Genomic DNA, 15,103 nt, shown 5'->3' on the forward strand with positions numbered 1-15,103 from the left:
CAACATGGCCAGGGTTTGTTTAAAAGGTGGTCTAAGTGATGTTCTTTAGTTAGTCTCTCTCGTTGTAGCCAGACAACTATTCCACAATCTCAGAATGCTATATAGAATCTGGAACTTATACCTCCCGAAATTGGAGCAAGGAAGCTGGCATTTCCGTTCATAGATATATATCCATTTATGTTAACTTAAGCAGATGATTTAGATTGTTTTGGGCGACACTGAAGACTGTGAAGGGAAGTGGGGGTGGAGGCTTCACTTCCACTTTATCGTTTGCTCATGTTCAGAGTTTCCGTGCTCCAAACTGTATGACGTTTCTTTTTTTTAATAGTTAAAGTTCTACAACATTTTGATTGCTAATTGCTCGTTGCTATAGAGTCTCTGTTCAGTAACATCACATATCACAATAACAACAGCTCGTTAATAAACAGAAAATACATTTTCCAGGTGGCTTGCCAATTTCAGCCAATCAGAATAGAGTACCCATTTATCATCTCCAACGTTATAGTGTTCAACTCCCAGATGTGTCTGACTGTCTGCTCATGTCTTTGTGTCGCCACACTTGTTTATCCTGTACCCTGCATAGTACTCCCTCCTGATTGGATCAAATTGGCATAATATCCCGAGCCGAAAATGCCGTAAAAGTGCAAGAGATACAGACCCCCTGTTTACTGAACAAACGCGTTAAAGCAATGAATACTTTATCAGAGTACAGAGCTATATTTAACACTAACAGCATCACGTACTGTGCCTTTAAATCCACTGAAACACTGTGTGTGTGTGTGTGTGTGTGTGTGTGTGTGTGTGTGTGTGTGTGTGTGTGTGTGTGTGTGTGTGTGTGTGTGTGTGTGTGTGTGTGTGTGTGTGTGTGTGTGTGTGTGTGTGTGTGTGTGTGTGTGTGTGTGTGTGTGTGTGCGTGCGTGCAGGGTGACCCTGGCATTCCTGGAGGGAGAGGCGTTCAGGGCGAGAGAGGACGGTCGGGGGAGGACGGACCTTTTGGGCCGGTGGGACCTCAAGGCCCAAAAGGAGATGCCGGCCCTCCCGGTTCCTTGGAGAGCGTCAGCCTCTTGGTATGTAGGTTATGAAAGTGGTGGATCGGGCAGTAAATAAAGAACTCTCCCAGATGGTCAGAATTCGGCACGTCAGCCAAAAAAGGACCAGGAGTCGGTTTAAATAACACTAACCTGCAGTGCTGTAGCACACTGGTTCTTCTCAGCCTCGGTATTACGGGAGACCGCTAGGGGATCCAGATAGAACCCTTTTGGGTTCCGTACAGTTACTATGAGAGTGGAACCACATGGAGCCGTTCCATTTGTACGCTCTCAGAGTTAATTTAACACTGAGGATTTTACAATAATAATTTAATTAATTAATTAAAAAAAAATTGACCGGTCTGAAGGGAGTGGTCCAACAGTGCCCCCTAAACATAGGGACATTGGTACTCTAAACATAGGGACATTGGTACTCTAAACATAGGGACATAGGGACATTGTTGTTCCTTGGAGTGGTTGCACCACTCAAAAAGGGAAATTGTTCGTTAGTGTCGTGTTACTCTATGTACAGTACGTACAGTAGTATACCGTCCAAGAACAATGGAAAGGGGGCAGCAAGAATGTAGACCTCAGTTCAAATAGCCTTTTTCACGTGATGATGTGGCGTCTGAGGTGATGTGTGGCTATTGTCTTCAGGTGATAGTGACCGCTGGCCATTCGAGTTTCAAAGTAATTCACAAATGAACTTACCGGTATAACAATAGAGCAGTTATATCATTTCGGTGACCTATACGCGCACGTGGGAGGGATATATTATGGTATAACACAGCGCTGGTGTCTGTGACCTAATCTATCTCACACTGGGGAGGCTTGAAATGGCAAAGCTTGAGAATCACTGAATTACACTGTACTACTGGAACACCAATTTAACCGATTACATGCCATCATTGGTCGCCAGTGCCAACAGAATGCACCGGAAGTTGTAATCGGCCATTTTGGAGCGACAGTAGATCCCCTTCACTAGCGTCAGAAGCGCTAATATTCTAACCACGAGGTCGGGCAGATTTTTCATTAACATCATCCCATACCTCATATCACCTCAATCTGAGTCTCAATTCCTAGAAAAACGCTGCTAAAGATGGTGCTTGTAATCTATGTGGACAGAGTTTTGGGATTTCGATGACGTCACACCGTGGAAGAAAAGCATTGCCTATAGGGACGGGAAGCTAAAAATACGGTAAATATAATAGTATTCATCCTGGATTACTTTAAATCAAAGAATGAGGACATTCTCGCCATTTGGCACAGGCAGGTTTAAGCGCTATTATGCGAGAAATCTCGACGTTGCTATAGATCGTGTTAAGAATCCTCATTGTTTATTTTAACTCTGAGTGTACAAATGTCTAAGGATCTGTGTATTATTATATAAGGATCTGTGTATTCACACTCTCTGAGTTACAGACCCGTAACCATCCAGTTTGAGCGGTGAGGACCGGTGCTGCTGTAGCACCTTGTTTATTCACTTCAACACCAGGGAGGGTGAGGTCACAGGTTTCTGTACGTGAGGTTTTCACCAGTGAGTCAGATCAGCTGAGCATAACAGAAGGTCGGGGAGGAGATCATGAGAAGAAGAGAAAAATATAAATACATGCAGTCTAGACCACCAGAAAGGTCTGTAGAGCATCAGAAAACCTCCCTATGGCAGACATTGTATACATATTGCATATAACGCCTTGAACCATTAAAGGAGAACTCCATACTAGAAGGCTTTCTTACATTTATTTGTAGTTGTTACGTCCCCACCAAAGAGGTCCAGGTGTTATTTTGTGCAAAAGTGCATTATTTGCTATTTCCCCTACCATAAGCCCTAAATGGGGGTTGGGTTTTTGTGCTAATTAGCTTATTTCCATCTAAATAAGTAGTAAAGTGTGCCACTTGGAATACTATTTACATTATGAAGAGAGGATACAAAATAAATTATTTTTGAGTGATGGAAATAAGCGAATTAGGACAACACCCCATAGCCCCATTCAATTCAATGCAATTCAATGCAATTCATTGAGGGAAATAGCCAATAATGCGCTTTTGCACAAAATAACACCTGGACCTCTTTGGTGGGGACGTAACAACGACAAATAAAGGTAAGAAAGCCTTCTAGTATGGAAATCCTTTAAGACCTGAGGCCGATTCTACAAAATGTCTTCTAAATCCTTTATGTTGCTATGTCGGGTGTGCTCAAACCTTTTCATGTCAAGGGGTCACCGACCCCCATCTCGAAATATTTTGTTCCAGGAACCCCCAGAAGCAAATATTTGAGTAACAAAATGTTAGCTTAAAAATATATATATTCAAAGATTTGCACAAATTATCACAGGGATATTATTATTATTATTATTCACAGGGAATAGCCAAATAAATCTAAAATGACACAGATGCTTTCCCGGTTTGAATTGGTTGAGCAAAGTTTGTACTAGTGTTACACAGTGAGTGGTGGCCTGGAGAAGGATATCATAGGATAGTCTTTATTGTCCCTTGGGGGGACATTTGTCATGGACACATTATAAAATGGAGCTTGATGAATGACCAATGGACTCATATACCGTAGGTGTGTGTCAGTTAAATGGACAACTTAAAAAATGTCTGGGGCGCACACAGAAGCCTGAGTAGACCAGAACACTGTTTTAATTCCCTGTAAAGCTTGCACAGGGGGAGGGAGGCTGTAGTGTACTGTCCGCCTGAGGGAATAAGCTGATGGGACTTACGGAGATTGTTCCAATATTGCATTATAAGACGTTCACTCTCGTTTCATGGCAGAACATTTCCAATATGGCCTTTACTGTATATACAGCTATCCTTGCAAATTGTACACAGGCGGTGGGCGTTGATGCGTTGCGTCTTCCTCCACAAAAACAAACAGAAACGCTCATTGCCGCAAGATGAGCATAAGGACAGGGATATTTTCATGCGATTCCAATGCTTTGAACAACGACGCATTCCCAGTTCCTACGTCCATTTGGCTTGTTGTACGTATAGCCTTTAGCGAGGATCATGGCAGGCATATATCGCAGAGCTATGTAGGATGATTGCACTGAGCAGTCAGAAAGCAAGCATAAAAGTATGAAATAGTTTCCAATGGCAATTTCCATTTCTGTCGGCGATGTTTTCAAATGACACAAAAGCTTTGAAAACTTTTTTCTTTTTTCATTTTAATTTATTTTTGTAGAAGCAATCTGTGAACGTAGGTAGTTGTCAGGTAGTAAGGTATTTATAATGCCGTGATATCTTCATCACCAGTGCTGCTGTTTCAACCATGAATAAAACATGAAGTACTGCTGCTGTCTCTTAATTGTATTTTCTTAATCTGTTAAATACCTTTTGGTGAAGTTTCTGTCTCTCTCTCTCTCTCCTACACACACGCACACACACACACGCACGCACGCACGCACGCACACACACACACACACACACAGGAACACGTCAGCACCATGGAGGATATTAAAACGTTCATCCGGAATGAAGTCCTGAAGGTGTTTGAAGGTACGACGGAACGTTCGCTCTGTACTAGCGCTATATGCGGACTTCCAAAAAGTCCCATTGATCATGCACATTGTGCCTCCGTGCACGGGGATATTCCAAATCGTGATTTCTTTTTTTTCCCCCCTCAACAGAAAAACTGTCCGAGCTGCAGAAGACGCCGGCGGCCATTTTAGCGTCACAAGTTCCACACGGGCCCCCGGGACCTCCTGGCAAAGACGGTTTGCCGGGCCCTCCGGGAGCGCCGGGACCCCCTGGACCCCCTGGCGCCCAAGGTACTGTAGGAGCAGACACGAGCCGCTCGGCTAAGGTTCTGGGGAACCGTACTCTACTGTACCTCGCAGCCATAACCGCACTCTACTGTACCTCGCAGCCATAACCACAACCTCTAGAATGTTGAGACAGTAATCTACTGTACCTCGCAGCCATAACCACTCTACTGTACCTCGCAGCCATAACCACAACCGCTAGAATGTTGAGACAGTAAAATAACACACTTTACACTTAACGCCGTTCAGGGGGAAAGCCTCGCAATGTTCAGTAAATTAGTGATTCTCAAACTTTTTTCTCAAAAGGACCCCCCCCCCCAAAAAAAACCCCAATATATATATATATATATACTAGTCCTTACCCGTTCTGAATATATGAACAGAATGATGTTCAGTGTGGGTAATCTATCTAATAATTTTATCTATTGCGAGCAAAATTGACAGCGGGCGAAACAACTCAAGTTACATGGAAAAGTGTGTCCCAGTATTAATCCGTGTCCGTCCCAACATGCATTTCACTGGTGACCCGGAAGCCGTCCCGACATGCATTCTAAGGAAGTACTCGAACTGACGGACTGACTGACTGACTGACTGACAGGCAGCGACGAGCAAAATAGACAGCGGGAGAGCGATCGCTAAATATTATATATATATATATATATATATATATATATATATATATATATATTTATATATTTATATATTTATATAATATGTATTGGGGTATATAAATATTTGTGCGTGGACCCCCAATATTTTGAATTGTCTGCCAGGGACCCCCCCCCCCCCCCATTAGAGAACTTTGGCGTTGTTAACCCATTTAGACCTGTTGTAACCTACTGTAGATGTTACAGTATACCTTTCAATCAGGGAGCTACCTCTGTGTATTTTATTTATTTATTATTATTACATTTTTTCAAATATGAATCTGAAGGTTTTCAGAAACTAGAAGTTTTGTTTGTTTTTTGTTTTTTTAATCGGCCTCATGGTCTAAATGGGTTAAAAGTTTTCAAAATCATTCCAAATTTGTACACATTACGTTTTTATTTTATTTATTTTTATTTTTAGTCTTGAAAATAGCCTCACAACGTGTCGCATCGCGACTGGCATTTTCAAACAGACAAAGATGGTTAAACAGAGTAGGGATGTGACAATTCTTTTTACTATTAAAAAAAACTTCACAATTAATTAGCCGTAGAGGCTCAATATAATCATGGAGAAGAAAAAACTAATAAACATTTTACACAATAGTTGTGAATAACATTTTTAAGCCGAGATAAAAAGGACACATTTGAAATGCTGAAAGCCCTAAGGGCAAGGGAGAAGTATTATGCAGTGTTATATATTATGTGTGAAGCCCTATTCGCAAGGGAGAAGTATTACTGTAGCCTATGTGGGTATTACTGTATCCTATACTGTAGCCTATGTGGCTACAGTAAGTATTACTGCTACAGTAAGTATTACTGTAGCCTATACTGTAGCCTATGTGGGTATCACTGTAGCCTATGTGGCTACAGTAAGTATTACTGTAAGTATTACTGTAGCCTATGTGGGTATCACTGTAGCCTATGTAGCTACAGTAAGTATTACTGTAGCCTATGTGGGGACCTCTAATCTACGGTATCCCTGACATCTGTGTTCCGTGTGGCGCATTGTCACGGGATAAGCAACGTCTGCATTTTACCTGAATTCACTGACATTATCGATTATCCTCAAAGGGAACCAAAATGTCCAAAAGAACAGGTAGAACTGAAAATATTTATTTTTTAACAGTTGAAGAACCTTGCAGACACGTAGCTTTTTATTTACATCCAAACTGATTGTTGTTTATTTTTATGTATGATTTTTGTACTTATTATTACTTGACTACTGCATTATTTGACTACTGTATTATTTGTGTTTTGAAAGGCAGCAACTGTTGGCAGCCAACATTTTGTGGGGAAAATAAAAACTCTAATTTAGAAATGCTCATGTGATTTTATACATCCCTAGTGTTGTGGAAGAACTTTACGCATAATAATCATTACTGTCTCCGCCAGGCCGTAGGAGTGGCTGAGACTATGTTTTGTACGTGTGTGTGTGCGTGTACGTGTGCGCGTGCGTGTGCGCGTGCGCGTGTGTCCGACCGAAACACATTTTTTATATATATCTCTTGCAATTGTGTGCAGGCATCACGCAAATCGGTACTCAGTATCTCTATAGTCATGTGTTCAAGATGGATCTGTCCCATTTTAAATGCTCCATCCTGATTGACTTCCAAGCTTGACGGAGTGCAGGTCAGGTCCGCTTTGAACAAAATGCCTCAAATCCTGTCCAATTTCCCGGTTGAAACTCTGCAAGCACATTATTCCCACTAGGCTGAGGAAGTAATGCCCACGTTTTCACACTGTCCTGTTACAGCGCCACCTGGCCGCCAATTATTTTGCTGAACTCATACAGATTTTGTCCAAACATCAAGCAAATCGGTACACATTATGGTCAAGACGGATCTGTTTTCATATTCCATCCTGATTGGCTAAGATTGGCATCTAAAGTTTTGAACAAAATGCCTCAAAGCAGTGTCCGACTGCCGTGAAACTTTGTGCACACATTCACCACCCCTTTCTCCTGTGGCCTGTCATAGCGCCACCAGCAGGTTCATTTGCCAAACACACTTTTATTATATATTATATAATTAGGCTATATATATTACATATTACACCTACATATTTTGTCCTGACATCACGCACATCGGTACACGTTATCTCTATAGTCATGTGATCAACACAGATTCGTTATTGATCCTCCATCCTGATTGTCCAAGTTTTGCATCTGAATTTTACAAAAGTGACTCTATTTGAACAAGATGCCTCAAATCATCAACGTAGCGTTTCCACTCAGCTCTATAACAACGGAATTATTGCGAACATCGCTGGCCCACAATAACCCACCTGGCCTGGCGGAGACCTGTGCTCCGAGGAGCACTTTCTCTAGCTTCTCTCTCTATAACCGTACCATCAAAAAGCCATAATGGTCCCATTCCTATACTGTGTAGAGAAACAGGATTAACTGTGAGGTGAGGAAAGCTGGTAGATTCCCACAGTGTGTGTCTAAACCAGAGAGTCACAACAGCACAGCAGAGATTGCCTGTGATGATGAAGACGGGGAGAGCACAAATGTGGACTGACAGTGTGTTTGTAGGGATTCATGGGGTCTTTCTCTCTTGCTTAGAGCCATAGATCAAAGCAGACTGAGGGGCGGGAAGGCCAGCGGTGTGCTGCAGACACAGCGGCTCTCTGGGAAACATGAAGACAGACGAAGAATTGGCCCCCGAGAATATAAGAAAGCGATATCGTTGTGGACAGAAAAGAAAAGAGGTCCCCAGTATTGATACTTTTCGCTCCACGAAGAGGGAAAACCTCTGTGAAAACAGAAAGGAGGGTGGAGGAGGCAGGAAAGGAGGGTGGAGGTTTTATCAAACTGCTAGGACTTGACTTCCCACACCGCCCCAACATCAATGACAGTTTGCTGGTCAGGCTTCATAAGACATCTCAAAGCTGTTTAGAAATACAAAAAAATGAATCCAAGGCACTCTTCTTATCTTTATTGTCAAGCTAGTTCATAATTGAACAGGCTTTAAAAATGCCAACACGTTTCTGCCCAGCGGTTTCCTTCATCGGGGTAGACGCGTGTTGTTACCTTCTTCAATTATGGATTCATTTCTGTTTTTGTTTGGATGCTTTTCTCCTTTTTTGAGCCAAAGAGCACCTTCTACTAATAACGTTTAACAAGTCTTACCCTAGCCCTCCTTTTCTCAATATTTTCCTGTTTTAGAATGAATTACATTGTGCCTTTTTGCAACGTTTTGGAGAGACATGCAGGAATGTAGCGTGTTGCTGTCGCTGAACAGCATGCCAGCGCCATGGCTTCTTGTCGTCTTTGTGCCAATCTACCTCACATGACCATTTTACAATTAGTCTTACTTTAGATGACTCAAATATGACTATAACTAAATCAATATTTGCTGTCAAAATCAATACATACACACACACACACACACACACACACACACACACACGTTGTTATACCGTACCCCAAGTGCTGTCATACTGTAAATTATGCAGTCTGTCTTGAGAAGTATACAGGAGTGACCTTCACTTCACCACATGCTGCACTTCAACCTAAAGAAGCTCACAGATAAACCCTGAGAGAACTCACAGGGTCCATTTTTACAGTCTTAAACTGGCGTGTCAGTCAATGCTCTGTCAATGCCAGTCGTACACTACACTACAGTACACACTCGTCTTGCTTGTTGTTTTTTCTTTTGTATTATGCTTCAAATGACTTGTTTTTTTTTTAAATATGATTCTTAACGCAGCTTTTGCTAAGCAAATATTTATTGAGGAATAAAGAGGAAAGTTATTTCCCCTTGATAAGAAAAATCCAACAACTTTTACTTTTTTTTTTTTTTGCTTTGTTGACTCAGGCCTCCTCTCCGCTGGGGAGAGAGTTTGGGGGTAATATTTCCTCGTTATCTCTCGCCGTCCTCCGCTGGAGATGATGCTTCTCTGGAATATCCAATTTGACATCTTCTCCAACGTGCCAAAATGAATAGTTTATGGAGAAAAATAACCCCCTGTGTTCCACCCACCGTCTTGTTTTCAAGCTCTGATTTCACTTGGGTTGTGTTCTGAAGCCGTAATTATCTTGGAGAATATCAGTGTTAGATGATTTTTGTTTCTTTGTTTTTTTTCTTGCGTGTTTTGTGCCAATTATTTATTCGCTATTTTCTTTGAACTGACTCATTAGTCTTATTAGTCTTTGTGTTAAAGTGTTTGTTTAAATAAATGCATTGGATCATTGTTTTTGCTTTGTTTAGAGTCATACTGTGTAACATTTTCAATTAAACAAAAGCTATTTTTTTGTATAACCTTTCACTAGTATATTTGTCACAATAACCATTCCACACATTTGTTTTTGACAACTTCTCTGTCTAAACACCAGAAACATATTTTTTTATTTGCGAGTGTCGGGGGCACAAAAATGACCGGAAATGTATTATTTACGCACGCTAATGAATACCATTTCTGACTCCGTGTTTTACTAAGTATGCCCCAGCGTCGTGGCCCTGCAGCATTCCTGTTGCAGCGTTCCTTCCGTATCTAAACAAACGCTGTAATGACAATAATGGAGCTAAAAGGGGTGTCGTTAAAACAAGAAAATGAATGTTACACAATATGACTTTTTAGTTTCCTATACAAGGCTATTGTGTTATTTTGTCATGAAATAACATGTGTTTTTGCTTGTTGTGTATATGATGTTATCATGTGACAATATACAGCGACTGTAATTATGATGTTGGACTAGTGTGAGCTGCATATTGTTCAGAAATGCTGCGCAGTGTGCTGTATACAGTAGTGTTGTAAATATCCCACAATTATTGTCCCTTGTTGTTGTAGCAGCTGTTCAAAGTAAAGCTTGATTTGTTAGGCTCTGCGTGAAGGGAGATTTTTCGGACTATTGTTGTGTGAACGCTACTACTTAGATTGTGCAACAGGTGCTTCATGGCAATGCAATCAATCACCCCCCCCCCACACACACACACACACACACACACACACACACACACACACACACATGTTGCAAGGTTATTTTTCATCCTTGTACTATATGTTATGCATTAACCCATTCTGAACGGGAACCCCTATTTCAGAGCGAACATTTTTAACTAAAATATTTGGTTCTGGGGGGGGTCCCTGGAACTACATATTTTGAGATGGGGGCTCCGTGGCCCAATGGAGATAATTCTGGGGGTCCTTGACATGAAAAAGGTTGAGCACCGCTGACATAGACATAGAAACATAGGTTTTTCAGAAAGAAGCCTTTTTCTTTAATCGACCTCAGTCCAAAATGGGTTAATGCCCTACCAATGTTTTCTACAATTCATTTTCAATGAGTGAAGACACACTATGGCATTTTTGATCTATCATCGAGCGCACCAACTCAGCGTGGCAGGGAAGCATCTCCTTGCCTTGTGTGCTTGCTGTTCAGTGTGTTTTATGCTTAAGGTACAGTGCTCTTTCCTCCATGGAACGCCACCTTCCTGAATGAATGCCCCGGGCTCCGTGAGTGTTGAAAGAAGAAGTCTCATTATAGAGGCAATGCGTGGATAGCCTCTCTCTCTCTTTGAGAAACCCATTCTCGGAGCATCCATAAGCCCTTTTTTCTCTGAGATGTCCAATGACTTGTAAGCATTGGAGCGTTTCCCCTTTGGGTCTAACGGTCAATGTTTCCGACACCGACCACCGGTCCTGTGACTCCATTACTTGAAAATGCCTCATGGGGGAAATCCGTTCATATCCCCCCCGACACATTCTGATGGTATGCTGCTGTTTTGTACCGTGAACAATTATCAGCTTTTATTTTTGTGAATGAGCTTGCATGGAGTGATGAAGAGTCCTTTAGATAGTATGTGCTCGTGTACTATGCCCATACAGTACAGTATGTGACAAACGTAATGGCCTGGGATGAGGACTCCTGCATATTATGCTTCTGCTCAATAGCCTATACTGTCTTTTTTTGACATGATCAGCATGTGTATGAGGCCTTCGACAATCATCTTTTGGAAAATACAAAACATTATCTAAAACATTATCTCATTCATATGTATGGCTAGAAAAGAGACAGATCGACAGATATCAACTTATATGGCATACAAATGACACGGACAGCAGTGGTGTAAACTAAAGTAACTACTACTCAAGTAAAACATTTTGTTACTTTTTACTTTACTGGAGTATTTCCAAGTTTCAGTGCTTTTACTTCTACTCCACTACTAACATGTTGGTACTTTTGGTACCACAGACAGGCAGACAGATGGCACTCGTCCAAAGGGTCATTCATTACTGTGGGGGGCGTAGCCTATGTTCCCGACGGGCAGCGGCCTCGTAGCATATAAACAGATATTGCTTTCTGCAGGAATCAGTCTTTCATTAAGCTAATCTCGGATCGCTCTCAGTCTCCATGGTGACCCCTGTATCTGACCTTGTGATTACGAAAGGCTCTTTTCTCAGTCTGAGAAGAATCTTCAAAGCTGTTTCCCTCCGAGTTGACAGAGCGGCCACATGCACCATGCCTCTTTCACTGCCAAACACAAAACACACATGAGGACGGATTGTTAAAGGATCTTGTTTTGACAGGATGTCCGTGAGCTTTGTATTATTCACAAGCCTGCCCTTGAGTCTGAAACCCGGGAGTTCAGAGCAGCCTGATTTTCTACAACAACCACCAAAGTGGTCTATCTATGTCTTGTAGCGCACAAATGCAGTTTGTGCTAGGTAGGATGTTGTGGCCGTTTTCATGTTGATTGTTGCTCGGAGGAAATAATCTATTTCCACCTGACGCTGAAGTTGTTTTGTCACTTTGTCTGTCGGCATTGCATTCTAACAGCATCTGCACTTTGGCACTAATCCTACTCATCGCAAACAAACATCCACACAAACGCAAACATTGTGCAACTTTTGGGGGAGCATACTTTGGTCCGACATATCATTGGTTCGAAGGAGCATTGGTCCGACTCGGGATAGGGCTGGGGGTTAGGTTTAGGTGTGCTGCCCCGTGCTCGGGATAGGGTTGGGGGTTAGGTTTAGGTGTGCTGCCCCGTGCTCGTGGTTATGGTTAGGGTGAGGGTTTGGGGTATAGTAGTCGATCGGACCAATGGTATGTCGGACCAAAGTATAGTAACCCAACTTTTGATACTGTACTGCCTGAGTGTTGTCCAATGGGAGTGTCGGTGTGTCTGTCCCCTCAGGATACAGAGGTCAGAAGGGGGAGCGAGGTCAGCTGGGGTACGGACTGCCAGGAGATCCAGGACCACCAGGAGCTTCAGGTAGGACCCCCCATAATGTCTCACTTTGTAGGAAGGAGAATTCCGCCCAAATCCGTTTTAGTACCCTTTTCTGATGTTGTTGTATCCCATAAAGACAGTGTTGTCCACTCTCCCGAGTCCCCTCGCAGCCTAGAGCGGGAGCGTACGGGAGAATCGCTAGATCGCCTATTAATTCGATCCGCTCCAAACTGCATCTTTTTGCAGAGATGCAGTATGTTGTTCATGATCACTGCATGCACTCCACAGCGGTGGAGTCCCGACTGACTTGACGTAGTGTTGATAAAACGACTCGGTATCATCATCATCATCATAACCTTTATTTAAGCTCGGAGTACAGTTGAGCGGCAGGCCCACATTTTCAATGTAGCCGAAAACACAAAATCAATCAATTAACGTATGAAATCTCTGACAAAGTCTCATCTGTGAATCTGGACAAACTGGAAATGCACTGCGACTATATTAATAGCAAACATTTCACTTTCATCTTTCAAAAGGATCACCCGGAATCAATATCCAAGGCCCGACCGGCTCCACGGGACCCCAAGGGACCGCCGGGCGCTGTGACCCCAGCGACTGCCGTCCCACTCCGTCCTTACAAGGCCGCAGGATGGGATAGAGACCCTCCATACGTCCAGGTTCACTGTGTGTGTGTGTGTGTGTGTGTGTGTGTGTTGTACCACAGTGTGACATATCTGGTCTGGCAGCGTCCTCACGTAATGACTTCTTGTGGAGGACAGAGTCACAAATGACCCGCTTTGTGTTCATTTACTTTTTACTGCAGCAGCTGGATGCAGTGGTTGTTTGTTTTCTTTGGTGGCTAAAAGGGATTTGTTTTAAAACAGAGGAAATCGTTGGATTGTGGTGGCCATGTTTGTCAAAATTATTTTTTCCCCCCCGCAGACATACAAAATGAGAGGACAATAATATTACCAGAAACACATAAAGACCAGAACAGGTCTGTACAGTAGCTCATATGAGCACCACTAGTGGTTTCCTAATGTGCCGTAGTGTCGTAGTAAATAGTGTCATACATATTCTGAAGAAACCCTGGAGACTTGACATTTAGCAATCGGGTCTTAACGATCAAAACAAGAACAATATAATGGTGTGTAAAACAGTAATAAAATAATTCCCACGGACAAGACCAAGTCTTTTCCATGTGACGGACACATTGCTGACCCCTGGTACTGAGTCAGAGCTGTCGTTCACAAAACGTACAAAGAAATCTTTACATTTGTAGCTTTGCATCTGAAGTTGAAAACAGCTCAAAGTTTTTTTTTGTAGCTGTTGTAGCCTTTGTAGCAGCTACAAACGTCGGATATATCTTTGTATCTTCATGACCCTGGCTTCCATTGTGAATGAATGGTAGACTGTATCTTTGTATCTTCATGACCCTGGCTTCCATTGAGAATGAATGGTAGCCTGTATCTTTGTATCTTCATGACCCTGGCTTCCATTGAGAATGAATGGTAGCCTGTATCTTTGTATCTTCATGACCCTGGCTTCCATTGAGAATGAACGGTAGCCTGTCTCTTTGTAGCTGTCAGTGTGAACGCAGCATGTCTCTCCATATTTTCTTTTATGTTTTTGCGTTTCTTTTCATCGTAAAATTAATACCCTATATAATTTGTCGTACGGGACTATGTTGAAACAGGCTAAACAAAGTGACAAGCTATTTTGGAACTATTTTGAAAGTGAAGTCTGTGTGTTTTAAAACTATTGTCTGACAACCAATGACGCGTATTAACCAGAGTGTGTCTAAATAACGATTGGAACCATTTTGAAACGCAGGTTATTTTTTCCCCATTTCCTGAAAAGTGACGCTTTTGGATATTACAAGGTTTCCACCTGACAGCGACTAAATGCAATAGCTTATAAAAGGAAGAATCCCTTTTTGTTTGTTTTGTTGCCATGTTGTACCTTTAAATGACTTCTCATTTTTCACACTGTGTCCCCCACTGTGACCTAAAGCATTCCATGTTTGATTCTTACTCTTTCATGTCCATGTCAGAAATGACTTCAATCCTGCCTGAACAAAAACAATCTTTAATTGTTTTTTTCCCTCTCTTCCATGGGCATGGCTTTGCACATGTCTGGTCTTGTTCAGATATGCAAGGTTTTTGGCAGCAAATCCACCTGAAGTGTGTTTTTCTACGTGTGCGTGCGTGTGTGCGTGTGTGTGTGTGTGTGTGCGTGCGTGCGTGTGTGCGCATGAAAACGTGCAAACGTGTATACCTGAGGTGTGAGCATATAATAGTCTTTAGTGTGTAAGTCTGAGAATTTCTTTTAGCGCTTCGTGCAAACCAAAGTATAGCAGGTGTTTCTGGAAAAACTATATATTTATTTGAACTGGCTTCTTATAGAATGTAATAACACAATAGTACTTATTGTAGCATGATGAATATCCTCTAACACTGTTATTAGATAGATTTTCTTCATTTATT

General features: G+C 42.1%; 1 protein-coding gene across 1 annotated transcript in view; it reads left to right on the forward strand.

Annotated features, from left to right (window-relative positions):
- Positions 1 to 13,913, forward strand: part of LOC308328714 (uncharacterized protein) — a 222,889-nt gene extending 208,976 nt beyond the window's left edge. Inside the window, exons 51-55 of the mRNA XM_080782807.1 lie at positions 924 to 1,067; positions 4,460 to 4,526; positions 4,658 to 4,798; positions 12,582 to 12,659; positions 13,154 to 13,913. Coding sequence (XP_080638933.1) covers positions 924 to 1,067; positions 4,460 to 4,526; positions 4,658 to 4,798; positions 12,582 to 12,659; positions 13,154 to 13,275 — 552 coding nt within the window. The 3' untranslated portion in view covers positions 13,276 to 13,913. The remainder of the gene's footprint in view (positions 1 to 923; positions 1,068 to 4,459; positions 4,527 to 4,657; positions 4,799 to 12,581; positions 12,660 to 13,153) is intronic.
- Positions 13,914 to 15,103: the final 1,190 nt, after the last annotated feature.

The sequence above is a fragment of the Protomyctophum bolini genome (genome assembly GCF_963924005.1).
Source record: "Protomyctophum bolini genome assembly, chromosome: 14".
Classification (NCBI taxonomy): Eukaryota; Metazoa; Chordata; class Actinopteri; order Myctophiformes; family Myctophidae; genus Protomyctophum; species Protomyctophum bolini.